Raw genomic sequence first — 20,401 nt, forward strand, 5'->3', positions numbered from 1 at the left:
TTCATCTTGCAGAATTAATTGCACTATAGATGCTATTTATGGATGCCTGAGAGTTCATTTATTTTTAGAGTAAAGATAGCCTTTTTTAATGGACTCTAGAGTCCATTCTTATTTTCTGGAGATGTCAGCAGGGAACTGATCTGGGATTCTGAGAGGAATGCTAAGAAACTGCTCTTTTCATTTTTTTTTACATGAAGCACACCTTTAGGAATATGAGCAGAAAAAGAGTTTAATCTTTACCATTTTCAGTCATCATTCTAATGGAAAAGGTGGTACCCATCAGATAAATAGGAGGGAACATAATTGATTTCTACTACCTTTGGTCCTCTCTAGAGACAAAGAAGAAAAAAATGATAAACGAAAATGCATGCTGGTAGTTTCTGTGCTTATTTTCAGGGGGTGAGAATTCTGGAACAGGAGTCGATGGCCATGGGACCCTACCTCAGTACCACTGGTGATTCTGTGGAACAAGTGGTGCCCGTGGGATCACCTATAAGAGGAGGTGAGAACTGCCACGTAGGCTCACAAACTCTCAGGTCTTCCATGACAACTTGAAACAGACTCAGACTAGAATGAGGTCCCGGTGGCATGGAGCATGACCAGCAGTTTACACAAATGAAATAATTTTTATTGTAACATTCTCAGAATCTAAATCTTAATGTGCCCAATAGTGCTACTTACCACTTTATTTTGGAGGATTAATCCAGACTCTCCAGAACCAGGACCTTAATGAACTGATATCACATGTACCTTAGTAGACAATGCAAACCTGAAGATACTGTGTGTGTGTGTGTGTGTGTGTGTGTGTGTGTGTTAGAGATGCATTAAAATGAAGTACTGTATTTAGACAGAGTTTTAGACCACAATGAAGAGGCAGCAATAATCACTTTGAATACACCTGTGCATGTTCTCCACTGATCAAATCCGTCTCCAATTTGCTTATACTCAGGCTCACAGAAAAACATTTTCATTTTATAACATAATTGGAGAAAACCCACAGTTCTTAAAACTGCAGCGAAGTGTTTTATATAGCAGAAGACATAAGCTCCAGGGCCTGGAGGTCGCCATGGTGTAGGTTATTGTTTCCGTTTTGGCCTCTAATTAGGCTCAGAAAAAAAAAATTCTTTTTCTTTCACTCACTGTGAAAGTTATGAGATCCTTTTGCTCGAATAACCCACAAGAAAGGCCCGGAAGTTCACGCTTCTTGCAGAATGGTCAGTTCCCGCTGAAGATGATTAAATGCCCACATCATTTACATCCCACTGTGTGGCTGACAACAGGAAGAAGAGCGAATGTGGCATGCTCCCCACCTAGCAGCCACCACGGTGGAGCCATTAGCTCAGCCTGGGGGGCCCTTTCCGTGTCCTGTAGTGCAAAAGCCGTGATGGTTTGAAAACAAAACAAAACAAAAAGAGCAAGACCATCAGGGAAACCTCCTAGTGCGTCTGGGAAATTCTGCTCGACAGCCTGACCCCTGTGTCTGGGTCCACCTGTCACACCACCCACGCGCGGAAGCCCCGGCCTTACCTGTGAAGTTGATTTTCAGGAGGTAATCCTTGTACAGCTTCTTGCCGTCCAGGATCTTCATGGCGTCGCACAGCTTGGTGGTGTTGGGACACAGCGTGCGCTGCATCTTGTGCAGCGCGTGGGCCATGGCGTACACCGCGTTCACCACGAACATGATCTTGGATTCCTGCTCGTAGTTGCTGCTGTCGATGGCCAGGTGCTTGTCGCAGGTGCGCCTGTGGCTGCGCTTGCTCTGCAGGCTGCACTGGAACTTCTGCTCCCAGAAGTCCCGGAACCAGGGGTTGCGGTGGTTGTTGTAGGGCGTGAGGCTCTGGAAGTAGCGGTCGAACTGGCGCACGGGCTGCGAGGCCAGCTCCAGCGTGATGGCGCCGTCGGCCACGTGCTCGCTGCCCTTGACGATGCTCTCCTGCGCGCCCCAGCCGTCGCTGGCCACCCAGGTGAAGGAGGCGTTGGCGCGGCTGGCGGCGGCGATGAGCTCGCGCGAGTCGTCGCTGCGCATGAAGAGCACCACGACGCGCGCGCTGGGCTTCAGCAGCAGCTCGCGGACCACGCTGTCGTAGGACTTGCGGATGTTGGAGCGCCCCACCTTCTCCGCCGTGGCGATGCAGATGTTGCGCACGCGCGCCTCCTGCTCGAACGCCTCGATGCCCGTCTCGCCGTAGTCACCCTCCGAGGCCACGGTGGACACGTAGGTCCAGTTGAAGAAGCGCAGGATCTCGGCCATGGCCTTGGCCTGGTAGAAGTCGGGGGGCACCGTCCGGGCGAAGTAATCGTAGCGAGACTTGTCGCTGAGCTTGGCGCTGGTGGAAGCGTAGCTGATCTGGGGGATCTGGAAGAGGCGCAGCAGGTTGGCTACCTGCAGAGAGAGAGGGGAAGCGCACGCGTGTTAGGGACCCGGGTGAGGCGCGCTGTGGCAGGTGCCTCCCCCCACTCCCGCTCACCTCAGGGCTGGGGACGGGCGCTGTTTTGGTAGTACCTTTTTTTTAATGAATTATTTTACTTAATTGAGAGGCAAAGACACAATGGAAAAGAGAGCATAAGCTAGCTGCCATACAGTGGCCCACTCGCCAAATGCCCAAAACAAGCCAGGAACTCAATCCAGGTCTCCCACGTGGGCAGGTTCCCAAGTACTTGACCTGTGACCCGCTGCCTGCCAGGGCCTGGATTAGCAGGAAGCGGGGATGGAGTCCAGAGCCAGGACTCGAACTCAGGCACTCCCTTATGGGGTGTGGGCATCCCAGGGTGGGTCTGAATTCCTAGGACAAACGCGTGCTCCTGTTTTGATGCTGGTTTAGAGGAGCGCCAGAGGCTTTCCTGGAAGTATTTTTTGAATGTTAGGAACAGGTCCAAAGCAGGTAATGTATGCTTTGAGGAGTGCACAGCCGAGACAGAAAAGGACACCCACCACTTGGCTGTGCTAGACCCTAGGCGTGGACGAGTCCCACTCAAGTGCCTTCCGTGTGGCCAAGCTCCTGGGTCCTGCCATAGCACTAACAATGAACTACAGAGAATTGGCCAAACTCAGTTTTCAGGCAACTTGGCTGCAGTTGTATAGAAAGAGCCCGGGTGTTGTCTCATTCTCACTTCCCCCTCTTTTGCTAAAAGCGGCAGCCTCTGAAAGAGTTTAATTTGGGAACTGTGTGCCACATGGACAGTCCAAAGTAGACATTTATTATCTAGGTTAAGAAAAAAATCAATTCTGCTAAAATTCTGTTTGGTGTATCCCAAATTTTAGGCAGATACTTTCCTAAACTCCTGAAAAGCTTGACCAATAATTTCTTTGTTTTTGTCTTAAAACTTGCTTCTCCCTGCGCTATGTAAAAAAGAAAGCATCCAAATATGCTCTTCTGATGAGATTTTTATTAAAAATCAATATGAAGTAGTGAAAACCTTGCTAAGAATGAACCATGAATTGCAAAATATTTAAAGCTTATTCTGAATAAAAATTTTAAATTTCTAATAATTCATCTACCATCAATATTTCATTGTATTTATTTTAGAGTAGAAAAGGAAAATGACACTAGTTTATCAAGGAGAATTTATGCATTGAGTATTTGCAGAAATATATATTTATAAGCATCTAAACAGATTATGTGTGTTTTTTTAATACTTTGCTTTTTATTTTCCTTGGTTACCTCACATGTTCTGAAAACTTCCATCTCTATACTGACTTTAGTTAAATCCTATAATATACTAACTGCACTTTAATCAGAACAACATTGAATATCCCAATACACTCTAGTACATTGGAATGAATACTTTGAAATTTGCCTTCTGGAAATTGTGGTTTTGTGTTCCTATCTGACGTGTAGGAAGCACAGCTTGAAGTAGGCAGCCGTTAGCAAAGAGCACAAGCAATGCAAAACAACTGACATCTGAGTCCTGATTAATCATCATTTCGTCTGGCAAAGGAGACCAACAGCGAGGTTGGTACATGGCTACACAGCGTATTCTTGCAAAGCTAGCCTCCTATTAAAACCAACACTCGATATTGTCCAGAGCTATCAAAAATATTTTCACTATCTTTTCAAATATTGAACCCAAATAGAACAGCTAGAATACCCAGGGTTTAACATATAATATCATGCACATTTAGAATCCCAAATCTGTCTTGCATTTGTTTTCCAAGGGTGGTAGTGACTATTGGGGATAGAGGTGAATGGGTAGATGAAGGGCAGTACGTTGTTCTACTTCTTCTCTTCTCAGGACCAGGAGTCTCTGGACAAAGTGCCCCACACTTACTCACTTGAGCACATGCGTAGTGCTTACTCATCAGCCTGTTGGAAGGTTGCTGGCACCAAGCCAGTACTGTCATTACTTTTGCAACAAAGACCTGAATTGCATTGGATTTCTGTACCACTATGGCAGGCTTGGTGATAACAGCCTTTGTGTGCATGGGCTGGGTTGATTTTGGAGTTTCTGGGGCAGTATGGGAGAGGCCATCTCTTCTTGATACAATAGTTTTCTCATCTGTAACTTAAACTTATCTGGACCTGCGCCCCTCAAGGAGACAGAGAACAAAAGGACCTAAGAAATATCCAGAGACATTGTTTCCTGGCAACTGGGAACCGTAGTGAAAGAGCCTAAACTGCTGAAATTTTCCTCCCCAGGTGGTAGGGGTATGCAAAGCTACTCTGGAAGAGAAGTGCTTGTGTTTTGACTGGTGGGATCATGTGGCTTTGTGTCTACCTCTCTAGGAAGTCTGAGGACAATTTACAATCCAGGCAAATTGTGTAAGAGAATGGACGAGACACAGAATCATGGTCACATAGACAGAGTTTTCTGAACCGGGAAGGAACACCATGAGCTGTGGTCTGTTTGGGAAAGTGATGAGCTCCAAGAAAACAGCAATTGTGGCCATCGTTTTAATGACAGTCCTATACATATCTGCATTTGTGTGTATGATGAGGAGACTACAAACAACTCTAGGAAGAGGAGGCACATTTGGTGAGTTGAAATATAAAAATAATCCCAGTTGTAGCACCTTTATGGAATAGCACATAGCAGTATTATACTTTAGCATTATAATGTTCATAGTTAGAACAAACACATTTAATACAAATGAATACTAGAGTGTTGAAGTACTTTCATAATAGTAAATTGTTCCTTTCAAAATGAGTTACCTTAGACCATTAGGTAAAATGCATAATTACAAAGTAAATAACAGAGAGAGTGTTTAGGGTCATGGTTACTATGCCCACGCCCCGCAGTGGAGGACCTGTGTTCTATTCCTGGCTCCAGCTCTTGACTGTCTTCTTTCCTGCCAGTGCAGACCCTGGGAGGCAGAAGTGATGGCTCAAGTAATTGGGTTCCTGCACCTGTGGGGGGACTTGAATTGCATTCCTGGCTCCTGGTTTTTACCTTGGCTGTTGTGGGCCTTGAAGAGAGAGCCAATGGATGGGAGCACTCCATCTCTGTCTTTTCCGTGGGCCTTGAAGAGAGAGCCAATGGATGGGAGCACTCCATCTCTGTCTTTTCCTCTCTCTGCCTCTCAAGCAAGTAAATAATTAAAAAATTCAAAAGTACAGAAGGCAGTAGATTTTTAATCTCTTCTTTGCCTGTTCCAACTTGACTTTTAGGGGAGAATAGCTTTCATAGGTTGATTTATATGTTTTAAAAATGTGTTTGTTCTGTTATAAAACCAGTTAACAAGGTACTGGATCTAAAAATACATACATATTTATAGTCAAAACCAGCCTTTTATGGTAGATATTATTATTTTATTTTTAGAGATTCAAAAACTGAGTTCTGCTTGTTCATAGTTGTATGGTTAAAATATAGGGACAGAATGAGTGTGTAAAGCCAGGTGTTCTGACTCCAGGTGCCGTGGTCATCCCTTCACAGCCTACCCTTACCCACTGTATGACTATGAACCTGAGACTTGAAGCACAGGCAGGAATAACGTGTGCCTGTGAACCTGGGTGACTGTATGGTGTGATTATGAACTTGAGGTTCCGAAGCACAGAAGGGCATATATGTATGAAGACTGGGAGTATGGAGCAGGAACATGTGATGGTATGTATATATGTGTGTGTACACACACACACACACACACACACACCATAGATTGCTTAGTTGCTATTAGGAGGATCTTCATTTTTAACAAAGTTAAAGGGTTGGGGGATATCTACGTAGTTGACGATTGAGTTCCCTGTTTCATTAGTCTCGAAGGTGAGAATTGGAGCGTTCCTGACTTGCTTTACTGGCCATATGATTTCTCCAAGAAAGCATGAAGAAACAAAGCAGACTACTCCATGCAACATTGTTTTGAATGATGCGAAGAGTTGTTTTAGGGTGGCAAAGTAATGTGAACTTTTGGAAGAAAGTTACCTAGTGTTGTTATTGCTAGTAGGGATGGAGGAAGGGAAAACAAGATCTGGTTACTTGTGTTTTGGAAAACAGTTTTACAGGTAGAGATATGCTTCACATAGAAATACACTTCATAATGGCGTATAGCTTGAGAGAGGCAGAAGGACTTAAGAAACAATTCATATGATGCAGAATAGTCTAACAAGGCAGAAAAGATAAGAGCTCCAAAGAGTCCATTGGGTTTCTGTGCTGTATTTGAGTATCAGAATAACTGGTGACGAGGGATGAATGCTGCCCGGTGTGTGTGTAGTGGGGAGCATTTCCCTACAAAACATGAAGACGGGCATGAACATGTGAGGATGAGGGATCCTGAAGACATACTGTGAAAATGGAACACAGCGATTTCTGTTGTTGTTTTGAATATATGTTTCAGAAGACTATGATGTAGTCGGAAGAGATAGGACCAATGAATGCAGAAATTGGTTTCATGTGAGTAAAAGAAATACATTGCTTGGTTCCTCTTGATTTCTTTCTTATTATTTCCATTAAGGATGTATCCAAACATGGAAATGATGTTAAAAATAACATGAAAAAGTTACCCCACACCAAAGTACCAGAGAACACCAAACTAAATTAAGTCTGCCTTCACTAATGAGTTCTGGAAGAAATTGTATATTACATTGTGGAATCAGTATTAATAATCTTTGGGAAATCAATATTGGTAGGACTGTCAGAAGGTAAAGTGGGAGGAGAGACAAATTCAGGAAATATGAATCAAGAATACATATAAATATGCTGTCTTTCAGTGATTTTCTAGAACAGAATTTTCTAGTGGGGAGCATGCAAACACCCCAAAATGAGGCAGGCAGTCACTAGGAGTCAGCGTGGGCTCTTCAAGGGTACACTGCTTCAGGAAGATGTCTTTTCAATGCCAACCGAGTCATTTTTGGAAGATTTGTGATCTGGAGGACCAGGACTCCAGTGGGCATTTAGGAAAGTAGTAGGAGTTGAATAACAAGGATAAAAATATTAAAAGAGAGAAACTTGGAACAAAGTCTATATATAGTGGTCAAGGAAGGATACATTTGTGCCATTGAAAAAAATATGAAGATGAGAGTCTAGTCTCTTGATTTCCTCAGAGTCCAGGCTTCCTCTCTGGAAACAGATGATATTGCATAAGAAGAGATGTCAGTTTCTGGATTTAAGCCAAAATTACACAAGTGAAAAGATGAGAAGAAAACTAGGAAAAATGAAGTTCCAAATGCAAAGTTGAATGTTGGCGATCAGCACACACCAGAAATCCCAGGATGGCTAAAGGCAAAGGGGGGTTCTTAAGTGGCTTGTTCTGTTTCGATCCCAATTCAGAGTTCCTCAGAAGCAAATGGAGAAGGGCTATTTCCGTCCTTCCATTCTCTTAGTCCCTGTTCTTGGGCTGTCCTTTCTGGGAAGTCTTAAAAGGTCCCTAATATTTTTAACAGTTGTACTATTTTTATGCCAGCCACTAATTGTTGAGGACATATGAACATATGAGTATACCCCTCTTTTTTTCTTTTTTCTTTTCTTTTCTTTTTTTTTTTTTTTGACAGGCAGAGCGGCAGTGAGAGAGAGAGACAGAGAGAAAGGTCTTCCTTTTGCCGTTGGTTCACCCTCCAATGGCCGCTGCGGCTGGTGCGCTGCGGCTGGTGCACCGCATTAATCCGATGGCAGGAGCCAGGTACTTATCCTGGTCTCCCATGGGGTGCAAGGCCCAAGCACTTGGGCCATCCTCCACTGTACTCCTGGGCCATAGCAGAGAGCTGGCCTGGAAGAGGGGCAACTGGGACAGAATCCGGTGCCCCGACCGGGACTAGAACCTGGTGTGCCAGTGCCACAAGGCGGAGGATTAGCCTAGTGAGCCGCAGTGCCAGCCGAGTATACCCCTCTTTAATCCTCCCAACAATCTTATGAGGTAGATACTGTTTGAGAAACTGAGGCAAAAAGAGCCTTAGTATCTTGCTGCAGAGCCTTTAGGTGGTAGAGATAGGATCTGATGCTAGGAATTCTGGGACCAACTGCTACAGCCACTCTTCCCATATTTGCTCAGTCCTTCTAAGCTCATGACAGACTCTTCCCACTGTGATTTTGCAATGATATATTTCACGTTATAATGTGTTTGTCTCTTTGGATTTCAGAAGCCATAAAATCCTTTATTTGAGGGCCATGAACAATCATTCCTTGTTATCAAAACATACTTTTTCATTTGTCAGTTTATCCTTTGTGGTGGCTTCGTAAACATTCATTTACTGACAGGCCGTCTGCAGAGATAACGATGATCATCTAAGAGTCTACAGGGAAATTTCCACTGGGAGGACGAAAGCTTCCAGCCCTATCTATGATCAAGCGGGGCTTTGTGATTTATGGGAGAAACGCAGTGACCTTTAGCAGAGCCTGTTTTTTCCTAGGGCCCGAGAGGCTGCATGCAGGTAAATGATGTTTAGCCCAAGCGCTTTCCAGGGCAGTGAGCACTGCTGTTTTATAGTCAGTGTTAGGATACGTAGAGGTGTCCATTTTCCTGAATTTATCCCAGGCCAGGTATTGCAATATTTTCCATGCCACCTTGAATGTCACAAATATTTTGATTTTTTGACTCAGGAAGAAAAGCTTCGGAACCTAGGCTTGGCCAGGTAGTATTGTTTTCCGGTAGATGCAGTGGCCTACAGTGCGTGTTTTTGTCTTTTTCCTCCCATCTTTTGAAGCTGTAAGCTGGTGTAGGATAGGATGGGCTTCGGCGGCAGTCATTGGCCAACAAGCCAGTGTTGAGGATCTGCCACCATTTTCCCCTTCAGATGAACACAACTTTATAGAGCTTCTGTGATTTTTATCTTGTTCCCAAATCTAGGTACCTTGCCACATGTTCCTTCCACCTAGAATGGCCCTGCTACTACTTTGCTCCACTGTTCCATTCAAGGGCCCTTTCCCCGGGGGAAGTGTTCATGAAGCCTCACTTTAACTTGAGTTTTTGCTCATCTCTGGGCCTCTTTGACTTTGTGTATTCTCCTCATGGCACTGATCAAAGTACGCAGTGATTTCTAGATTATTTCTAGATTATTATCGAATTCCTCCACTGGAGTCCTGTGAGTCCTCCATGCCTTGCAGAGCAGAAGGGTGCCCCACAGTGTTTGTTAGATGAACAGAATCTGGAGTCCTGTGAGTCCTCCATGCCTTGCAGAGCAGAAGGGTGCCCCACAGTGTTTGTTAGATGAACAGAATCTGGAGTCCTGTGAGTCCTCCATGCCTTGCAGAGCAGAAGGGTGCCCCACAGTGTTTGTTAGATGAATAGAATCTGGAGTCCTGTGAGTCCTCCATGCCTTGCAGAGCAGAAGGGTGCCCCACAGTGTTTGTTAGATGAATAGAATCTGGAGTCCTGTGAGTCCTCCATGCCTTGCAGAGCAGAAGGGTGCCCCACAGTGTTTGTTAGATGAATAGAATCTGGAGTCCTGTGAGTCCTCCATGCCTTGCAGAGCAGAAGGGTGCCCCACAGTGTTCGTTAGATGAATAGAATCTGGAGTCCTATGAGTCCTCCATGCCTTGCAGAGCAGAAGGGTGCCCCACAGTGTTTGTTAGATGAATAGAATCTGGAGTCCTGTGAGTCCTCCGTGCCTTGCAGAGCAGAAGGGTGCCCCACAATGTTTGTTAGATGAATAGAATCTGGAGTCCTGTGAGTCCTCCATGCCTTGCAGAGCATAAGGGTGCCCCACAGTGTTTGTTAGATGAATAGAATCTGGAGTCCTGTGAGTCCTCCATGCCTTGCAGAGCAGAAGGGTGCCCCACAGTGTTTGTTAGATGAATAGAATGGTGAATGATTGTTTGCTGCTCTACCCTGTGATATTTCCTAATGATAAGGACAGGCTTCTGTGAGTGGGAAATAGAAAAAACCAACCACCAGAAGATGATGTGAACCTACTCCCAAACACTCCTGATAAACAATTGGTTACACAATGTGGCCTTTAACTAATCATGTTCAAAATAAGATGACACATGAGGCAGGGTCCTGCAGACTTTTAAAATCTCCAGCAAAGTTTTTCCAAATAGTACAAAACAGGAGTATGCAGAAGGAGGTCAGTATTGTATCACCTGGATCTGGCGATCAGACCCATTTCTCAAGGTTAGAAATTGCCTTTTTCTTCTAAGGAAGACAAACTAAGGGCCCTATCCCTGAAGGCTTAGTCCTCAAACCACGTCTGCATAAAGGAGGATTCAAACAGTCATGTAAGTTAGGTGGACGTCACCCTATGAACTTATTCTGAAGTCTGCTGGAGAGCTAAGGTTTTTTGGGAGACAGAGACATCATGTACCAGGGACACACATAGCCAGACACTCAGAGCTCACATAAGTTACTCACTTATTAATCTTGTCCTAAGAATATGTTAAACTTTCTCTTTTTCATAGAAGGTAACCAACTATGGAGCAATTGTAGATGATTCACAGTTGGCTACTGACTCTGCATCTAAACCCTACTTATTTTTTTTAAAGATTTATTTACTTATTTGAAAATCAGAGTTACACAGAGAGAGGAGAGGCAGAGAGAGAGAGAGAGAGAGAGAGAGAGAGAGAGGGAGAGAGAGGTTTTCCATCCACTGGTTCACTCCCCAATTGGCCACAATGGCCTGAGCTGTGCCAATCTGAAGCCAGGAGCTTCTTCTGGGTCTGCCACGTGGGTGCAGGGGCCCAAGGACTTGGGCCATCTTCTACTGATATCCCAGGCCATAGCAGAGAGCTGGATTGGAAGTGGAGCAGCCAGGTCTCGAACTGGTGCCCATATGGGATGCCGGCACTTCAGGTCAGGGTGTTAACCCACTGCGCCACAGCGCTGGCCCCAACCCTACTTATTAATTTCTGGGGGTTTTGAGTTAAAGTCCAATTTACTTGGGAGATTTACTTCTGAGTTTTTTCTATCAACTCATAGCTGCTTTTCTAGGATTCCATGTGCCAGGCTACATTTCATGATGCTCTGATCCTAAGAGCAAGAGAATATGGACTCAGGGTTGACCTTAGGCAGTCTGCTCTTCTTTTCATGTTGTGAAAAAAGAGAATATCAACTAGAAAATTTCAGAGTCATCTGCGAGTCCCATGCCAGTCCTGTTGTCATTCTTGTCACTCAGGATATATACAATAAACCCATCTCAAACATGAGCTTTGTGCCTACTGTGACAACACAATGTTGATATTTTTTTCAATGAAGACAAAAAGGACTATGTGTGTTTAAAATTTAGTAGAAATGAGTTTCCCACCAAGATGATTTTCCATCATGAAGATTCTTTACGTAACTTTCAGGGTGATTGGCTTCTGAGCCTGTGTTGATCCATTATAGGTAACAACAACAACTGGTTTTTATGTGGACTGAGTCTTCCTCTAAAAATTCCAGATGACAATGAGACATTAAATACTTACTTCCAAGAAAAATTTTATTTGCTGAACTCAACTTATATGCATATGAAAAATGTTATTGTCCTGGGATTCTGGAGACTTGATAATAACCTTCATGGGTTTGCCTTTCTCTTCTGTGCCATTCACATCTCTCTTTGAGGCTGTTTTCTAAGAACAAGACTTCAGCTTTAATTGATTTGTCACACATGCAGTGATAAATGTTTTGTTTATCCCTTTTAATTAAATGCTTGTATATGAGTCTAGAAGAGAAACACTGATTGCTGCATTGCACTTTGAACCATCTGCTGCCTCATAGCCAAGGTTATTATATAAAACAAACTCTGAAAGTTGTGATGTTGAGACCTTCCTACTGAGGTGAGCCAAGTTAAACTATTGGCTGTAAAAAAAAATTAGGATTGCCTTTTGTTTTACACTGGAAGTCGAGAGGGTATGTTGTTGAGAAAAATCCCTGAAGAATTCAAGCTGTTCACATCACATGAGTTACCTGCACAACAAGAGTGCCAATCCTATTGTTTTTGCTGAAAGGATTAGTCACTTTGTTTTTTTTTTTTTTTTTTTTTTTTGCCACACTACCTGCAGCATGTGTGGGAGATTTTTGCATGAAAATAGTTGACTTCAGCTCATATATGAAGGCCAGGAATTAATCTTGACTTAGGAAATTGCATAAAGAAATACAGAAAATGCCATTTGACTCAGGATAGTATGCAAAAGACACCAACCCTTACATTCCTTGGGCCCAAACAGCAGTTGGTTCCGAGATTCGTATTGCCATTCCCATTCAACAGCATGGCAGTCCTGATAGTTTTGCATGGATATTGCAAACAAAGGACTCTGCAATTATGGAAGAAATCTTAAAAACTGGCTCAAAGTCTCTTTGATTTCTATCCTATATCCCTCCTGAGGTCATTGTACTCAATACCTGTGGTTTGCAACCAGTTTGTCGTAGGTACTTTCATTTTATTCATTTGCAATGAAGGGACTTATGAATAGTAAGGTTATCCATTTAGACATTCTCAGAGCTTATACTGAAGCTGAAATGATATGCAGACCACAAAAGGATTTCTTGAATGACATTATTTGAGGAGACTGGCATTATAAGACATGTCAGGTTTTTCACCCTGACAAATGCCACTCCTCATGCAACAAGTATCTGTCTTGCTCTCTTACTAACAGGAATACTGTCCTCAGGAATACTTTGTCTCCACCCAGACTTAGGAGGTAGGTTCAAGGCAAACAAAGATATTTTGCTGACTGAGTCAGTTTGCACCTCAGTAGCTTATGAATCAGTTTGTATCTCTGTAGCTCCTTTCCCTGTGAATTCATTTTCAAGAGAAGTCACTGGACTGAATTGGATTGGGTTGCAGTCACTAACTATGGGATCAAAGGTCTGTGTTGTGTCTGGTCCACAGCTTGTTTGTGTTAGCAATTCTCAAAAAGCAAGGCTCCCAGGGTGAACTGATGCCAAAAGGTCTGTTTAGAAGCACATGCTTTGGTGCCTTAGATATTGATTTTGACAATGTCTGTTGACGATTTAGCAGAGCCACAGTTGAACTAATCTATATTTTTTCGGTGGTCCCTGCAGTCCCTTATATAATGGTAATATGACAAATATAGATGTATCAACTACCAAAGGCATTCCTATCCTTGTTGGTGGTTAGCCAAAAGGCAAAAGCTATTGGTTATGCTCAGTGGAGTTGAGGGCTGTTGGCTCCTATTTCTTTAAATGATATTTACTCCTGAGGTTCTGTAATGATTTACGGCAGAGGGACATCTACCATATTATTTGTAGCAAACAGAAATGTGTTATTCATGGTTTCTCTATAACCCCTGGTAACTTCAGCAGAGCTGTCAGGCGCAAAAGGAGCAAACAGTGAAGTGGTTCAGTGCACAGGGTTTGACTTGGGCAGGCCCTCGTTGGAATCCCAGCCCTTTCTCTCCCTAGCTGTGTGACTTTGGGCAGGTTGTTTTAACCCTTGAACTTCGCTTTCTTCATCTGTGAAAAGGGAATAGTAGCAATGCCTAGCTTGTGAATTTATGTGGTAACATCTAGGCTTGATTTCAAAGAGTAAGTGGGTGTTTGAAGGGCAGAGAACAGGGCAAAGAAGTTTCTGGGTGGAAGAGAGAACACAACTTCAGAGGTGGGAAAGTGCCCACTTGCTTCAGTGTTATCAGAAAGTCCAGTAGGATCAGGATCCCCACGACCTCACAGGGAGCAGTGGAAGGTAAGTCAGGAGAGGGAGAGAGGGGTTGTCACTGGACTGCTAAGTATTTTATATGCAATTATAAGTATTTTGACTTCAATCTTTCAGAAAAGCAATTAACATTTTTAATTAAGGGAATGACATGGCCAAAATTATATTTTAAAGACACCACAATGGATAATATCAGCTGGAAAGGAGAGACAGCAAAGACTAATCACATGGAAGCAATTCTGACTTAGGCCATGAGTTCATAAAGACCAGAGACTATGTAATCCACTGGCATTGAACAAGTTAATAATGGGAATATCAAAAGTGGAAGTTTAAAGAAAAATTTGAGCCTACTTAGAATTATTTTATTTAGGTGCCTGAATTGTGGGCCAGTGGGTTAACCTACTGCCTGCAGTGCCAGCACCCTATATGGGTGCTGGGGTCCTGGTTTGTGTCCTTCCTGTTCTAATTCCAGTTCAACTCCCTGCTAATGTGTCTGGGGAAGCAGAGGAAGATGTCCCAAGTGTTTGGACCTCTGCCACCCACATGGGAGTCCCAGAGGGAGCTCCAGGCTCCTGGCTTCAGCCTGGCCCAGCCCCTGCCATTGTGGCCAGTTGGAGAATGAGCTAGAGGATGGAGGATCTCTCTCTCTCTCTCTCTCCCTATCTTGCTTTCTATAACTCTGCTTTCGAATAAATAAAGAACTCCTCTTAAGGAAACTTGTTTTCTTTAGTTGGTAGTGATTACTTAATTATTGAAGTTTGAAATTGTTCTGTTTATGTCTTACAGGTCACCCAGACTCCTTCTTGGAAGTGATATGATGTGACTAGGTAGGTAGGTAAGGTTTAGTGAGCGGGAGTTCTTGTATCCCTGCAATGCTCTTTTTTTTTTTTTTTTTTTGACAGGCAGAGTGGACAGTGAGAGAGAGAGACAGAAAAGTCTTCCTCTTGCCATTGGTTCACCCTCCAATGGCCGCTGCGGCTGGCGCACCGCGCTGATCCGAAGCCAGGAGCCAGGTGCTTCTCCTGGTCTCCCATGTGGGTGCAGGGCCCAAGCACTTGGGCCATCCTCCACTGCCTTCCTGGGCCACAGCAGAGAGCTGGCCTGGAAGAGGGGCAACCGGGACAGAATCCAGCGCCCCGACCGGGACTAGAACCCAGGGTGCTGGCGCCGCAGGTGAGCCGCGGCGCCAGCTCCTGCAGTGCTCTTTAACCATCTGCTTTATACACCATTTTCCCACGGTGCATCTGCTGCATCCAAGACCAGGGCACATGTGCAGACCTAATCCCAGCCCAGTTATATATCCCCTTCCTATAAAAACAGGTTGAAGGTCGGAGAGAGTATCCATTCTGCCACAGACCCCTGTCATAGGTATTACACTCGCTTTCTCTCTGTGCTGAGATAGACCAACCTCTAAGACCAACTTCTCCTGCTCAGGCTTTTCTGCTCCCACTGAGAGGCACTGTTTTCAGGGTCTCCTCCCTACCCGTATCTCCCTCTCCCTCCCCTCTCCCTCCCCCCATTTATGGGCTACTCTGGCCCACTCATGTTGGGTGTTTCTCTGTGTGAGGCAGCCCACACTTGCGTGTGAATGTGTGTTTATTCCCTCAGTACCAAATAAATTGTCTGATTTGCACCTAACACTAGTTTCTGCTTAGTGTTTCTACCTCTGTGGGAGGTAGGAACCTGGACTGGAAGTTAATGCAGTCATTGCTTGAGTCAGAAGGAAGCAGATCATAAATAGTAGTAGTTGTTGGAGACTCTAGGAAAGGTGAAGAACTCTTAAATCCCTGGAAGCACCTCAGAGGAGATCACAGAGACTTCTCAAGTGTGGAAACAAGAGCTGAGAATCTGTTAAACAGACATTAATAATACTTGAAATACTCTGGATGGCACCAACCTGCTTTTATGGTTGTATTTCTTTAAGTCTTGCATAATTGGAATTCTTTACACCTGCTTTGTAAACACAGGTTTTATATTCATGATGCATTTTTTTATTTCAATGAAAAGTGACTCTTTAAAATAATGTTATTAAAAAAATCACAGATCATGTATTCAACCATGTGTGTTTTCCACATTGGGAGAGCTTACTTCTCGGGCTTGTGTTCCATGAGGTCGCGTTTTGTACCTGATGGCATCTACCCAAATTAGAGGCACAGTGCCTGGGACAAACCAAGTAATCCCTGCAATGCACACCCTGAACGTTAAGTCCCATGAAGTGATGGCAAATCTCTGAGGATGCTCTGCCATTCTGACCACCTAACAGGAACAGCTGGTACACGTGTAGGGTCTGGTGTTTAAAGGATTGTTTCGGCTGTGTTCTCCCCCATGTTGCTGTCTCCTCTGTTGGAACGTGGAAGGGCTGGCAAGAACCAAGGCTTCAGTACTACCAACAGAGGGATTTCCACAAAATTCCAGGTGGTGAAGTCAAAAAAAGCAACACCACAGTTTTAGTGCTCAAAGTCCCACTGATACACTGCCTGGAATATCAGTGTTAGGTTTAACTGTAGGTGCCTTTGGAACACTATTCTTATATTCTAAAGGTTTACTAATTGGAAAAGTACTCTGTGAGGTTTTAACTGTACTTTTTCATAGACCAGTTGAAACATGTCTACTACGTTAAATCAATGGACTTTCATTATTATAATCTGCCAAGAGAAGCCAGCACTGTGGGGCAGCAGGTTAAAGCCAGGGCCTACAGCACCAGCATCTCATTTGAGTGCTGGTTCAAGTCCCAACTGCTCCACTTCCGATCCAACTCCCTGCTAATGTGCTTGGGAAAACAGGGCCCCTGCACCCACGTGGCAGACCTGGAAGAAACTTTTGGCTCCTGGTTTCAGCCTGGCCTAGCCTGGTTGTTGGCAACCGTTTGGGGAGTGAACCGGGGAGTGAACCAGTGAATGGAAGATCTCTGTCTCTCTCCTCTCTCTCTCTCTGTCTCTCTGTCTCTCTCTCTCTCTCTAACTCTGCCTTTCAAATAAATCTCTTCAATAGATAATCTGCTAGGAGTTGGATATTCCTATATTGAAATACTGAGCTTTGTTCTTGCTGATCCATTAAAAAGGCACAGTTAAAAGGAATTCAGAAAGATAACTGCATCTTAAAAGCAAAATCATATCTTTGGTTTAATGAAAAGCATCAGGACTTAATGACTTGCTCAATCTGTAACTACAGTAAGACAGACTTGCTGATATCTTAGGGCTGTCTCTCTTCCATGCCTTTCACTTGTGACCTCCGTCACAGACGTGGAACTGCAGTGCAGATGTTCGTTACACAGTCGTGGGCCATTCTGTTGCCCTGTGAGTTAATGCCCTATGAATAATGATCGTGATGGCAACTTCTTGTCTTTCACTAGAGCAGTTTCCAAATAAACACTTGGCAGAAGGGAAATTCATTAAGGAACAAATTAACCCCAAAGCAAAGAGGGGAAAGTAGTGTAGCTTAGAAAATCACCTCTGGTGAGAAACTTCTATGGTGCAGCAGTGCTAACCACAGCGTCTCTGAAGTGCTATTGCTGGCGCCTCCCTCCCTGTGATAAAGTCCTGGGGCAGCATTGCCCTTGCTTGGGGCCGGCAGGGCAGGAACTTGGAGGCAGGCAGCAAAACAGTCAGCTTTGTGAGATTGCTTCACGCTGAAAAGTCTGGGAAGGGAATACATAAAAGAGATTCTATCGGAGATAACTTCTGAGTCAGGTTTTTCCAAACCTTAGGCTGTGAGAGGGGGTGATCAGGACAGCAGTGTGGGAGAGCAAGCTATCTGAATGCTAATGTTGGTTTTGCTCCTTGTAAAGTGATAGGAACTTCAATTTGGCACTTGACCTTTGCGAATTTCCGTTCTTCTTGGACTAGAGATGTTAAAGGTGAAAAACATAGCTGACAGATAGTAGTATCTACAAAAATGTCAAATGTTTGTTATGTGAGGGGCTTTTTAAATTGCTTTTCGTTTTTTTTTTTTAAATTTAATTTTCTCAGTAACTCAATGAGAGAGGTACTGTGACCATCTCCATCCTAGACATGTGGAAAGTGGCAGAGGGGTGAAATAAATCCTAGTCAGTCTGCACCCAGAGTTTCAATGACGATGCTGGAAATTTTTAAGAAAAGCACACTAGGGGCTGGCATTGTGGTGTTGTGGGTAAAGTCGTCACTTCATAGGTGCTGGTTCGTGTCCTGGCTGCACCACTTCCACTCCAACTTCCTGCTAATGGCATGGGCAAAGCAGTGGAAGATGGTTCACATGCTTGAGCCCCAGCACCCATGTGGGAGACCCAGATAAAGCTTCCGGTTTCAGCCTGGTCCAGCCCTGGCTGTTGTGGCTATCTGTGGAGTGAACCAGTGGATGGAAGACCTCTCTGTGTCTCTCCCTCTCTCTCTGTAACTTTGACTTTCAAAATGAATAATTCAATCTTTTTACAAAAAGAAGAGCACAGTAAACATTCATAGTCATAGCTTATCCCTGTTATAATCACTGTATTTGCACTATCAAACTCACTAATTGCCACTCATTTTTACTTTTCTAGAGATATATAGATGCTAGTGATAGATTACTTAATGGATTTCTCATGCTGACACTTGGCCTTTATTGAAGGCAAGATGATATTCCCTTCTCCTTTGTGTGAGCTACAGGTGCAGCACTGGGCATCCATTGGCATTCTGCACATTCTCTCCGTGGAGACACTGCATAGGAGCTGGATTTGAGTGTGGACAGGGCCCTAAGATCATGCAGCATGGCCCTGGGTGTCCAGTGTGGAGTCTTGCATCGTCATCACTGATACAGTTCACTTGGTCTGCAGACCAACGGAGTGGGCTCCCTAGAGCTGTTTTCAAATAAAGGCGTCTTGTGACCTTCATATAGGCAGTGGAGGTGGGGAGGCTGGGGGTGGTTTTATCACACCCGACCATCTGTCTTTTGTATCAAGCCCAGTTGTCCTTTGTAGAAAGTGTTTATTCTGATTTATAAACATCCAGACTGATCTAGAATAGGTGAGTCATGGTTGCGACTCCCAGTCCAAGATTCACCTAGGGATGTTTCAGCCTCCTACAAGTGAAGCATCTTGGTCCTTTCAGTTTATTGAAAAATACTTAGTGTCTACACAGTGGAAGCACTATTCTAGGTGTTGGTGATACAGAAACAAAATGATGTGGTTCCCAAATGCAAGGAGCTTATGGTTTTGTGGGAAAATGGAGATAGATGTTTATGCAGTGGGGCTTCAGAGATGTCTCAGAAGGAACAGGGTTTGAGCTGAGGACGGAAGGAGAGTAGGATTTGGCAAAGTGCATAGACAGTTCCACATTCTAGGTGGAAGAAACGCTGTGTTCTCTTATGAGAGGCTTTGCAGACAGCATCCTGTAGACCATGAGAAAGCAACTTTTCAGAGAGGCTTCAAAGGCAAGTTTTCTGTTTATACAGACCTGAAGCTTTTTCTTATTCAACCCCATTCCTTGCTACTCTTTCTGCTGTTCTTGTCTCCCAGCACATACTTACGTTGTCAGTTGATACTCACGTCCTCACTTGCACCTGTTTTATGTTTGGATTTGTTATTTTTTAACTTGCTTATTCATGCCCCAGGGGCTTGTACAATGTCTCCTATTTTTAAATTTTCATTTTACTTTTCTCTGCACTACATCACTGGGACTCTACACAGCAATGTTCTTGGTATACCTAAAATACACATGCCTAAAAAATATTTACTTTTTTCATAAAAAAAATTGTTTATATGTACTTCCTAGTTTTAATATATAGATAATTTAGGAATTTAATTGACCAAATTTATGAAAGTACTACCAGGAGCAACTGAAATAATGCTTGGCCAGACATGGTTCAAAGTAATCCTTATGGACAAGAGTTTATTACTTATTTTGGTTTATGTTTCAGATACTTCCTTGGCAATCAGTTATACCATAATAATAGGGTAATTTGATTAAGGAACATAAATTATAAAATTATGTTATGCCTTTAAATGCATAACATGTTTTCAGTCTCCTCAGTAATACACCAGCATTTCCTTCCAGGGAGAGGAATTTATTGCACTCCACACTTGGTCTTGTGGACTCACATGCCATGACAAACTCTCTCATAATGACCATCTCCAAGTTGGAGAGCTGCTAGGATGTGGATGGTGCTACAAATTCTGCCCATCCAGGGCTGGGCGAGAGGAAGATCGCTTCAGGTCCTTTTCTGCCTTTCCTACAAGCTCAGCACTTAGATACTGGCTAATCTAAATCCCCATTTGTTGCTGACGTCACTTTAACCCTCAGGAACAAAGCAGTAACTGGGTCAACTTATTCCTGCCATGTTCCAGGTAAAATTCGCTCCACTGGGTGAGAACAATTGAGGAAATGATACATCCTCAGAGAAGAGTAAGGAGCATTTTTCAAATGTTTCAAGGAATATGTTGACAGTCTACTTGAAAAGCACACACATAAACATTGCTTTAAAATGAATACAGTGTA

The 20,401-nt window shown here is 43.8% G+C and overlaps 1 protein-coding gene across 2 annotated transcripts in view; it reads right to left on the reverse strand.

Moving 5' to 3' along the window:
- GRM3 (glutamate metabotropic receptor 3) overlaps nucleotides 1-20,401 on the reverse strand; it is a 219,144-nt gene that overhangs the window by 70,392 nt on the left and 128,351 nt on the right. For both annotated transcript variants that reach the window (XM_051853014.2, XM_017344334.3), the window contains exon 3: nucleotides 1,528-2,383. In XM_051853014.2, coding sequence (XP_051708974.1) covers nucleotides 1,528-2,383 — 856 coding nt within the window. The remainder of the gene's footprint in view (nucleotides 1-1,527; nucleotides 2,384-20,401) is intronic.

Source organism: Oryctolagus cuniculus, chromosome 16 (genome assembly GCF_964237555.1).
Source record: "Oryctolagus cuniculus chromosome 16, mOryCun1.1, whole genome shotgun sequence".
Lineage (NCBI taxonomy): Eukaryota > Metazoa > Chordata > Mammalia > Lagomorpha > Leporidae > Oryctolagus > Oryctolagus cuniculus.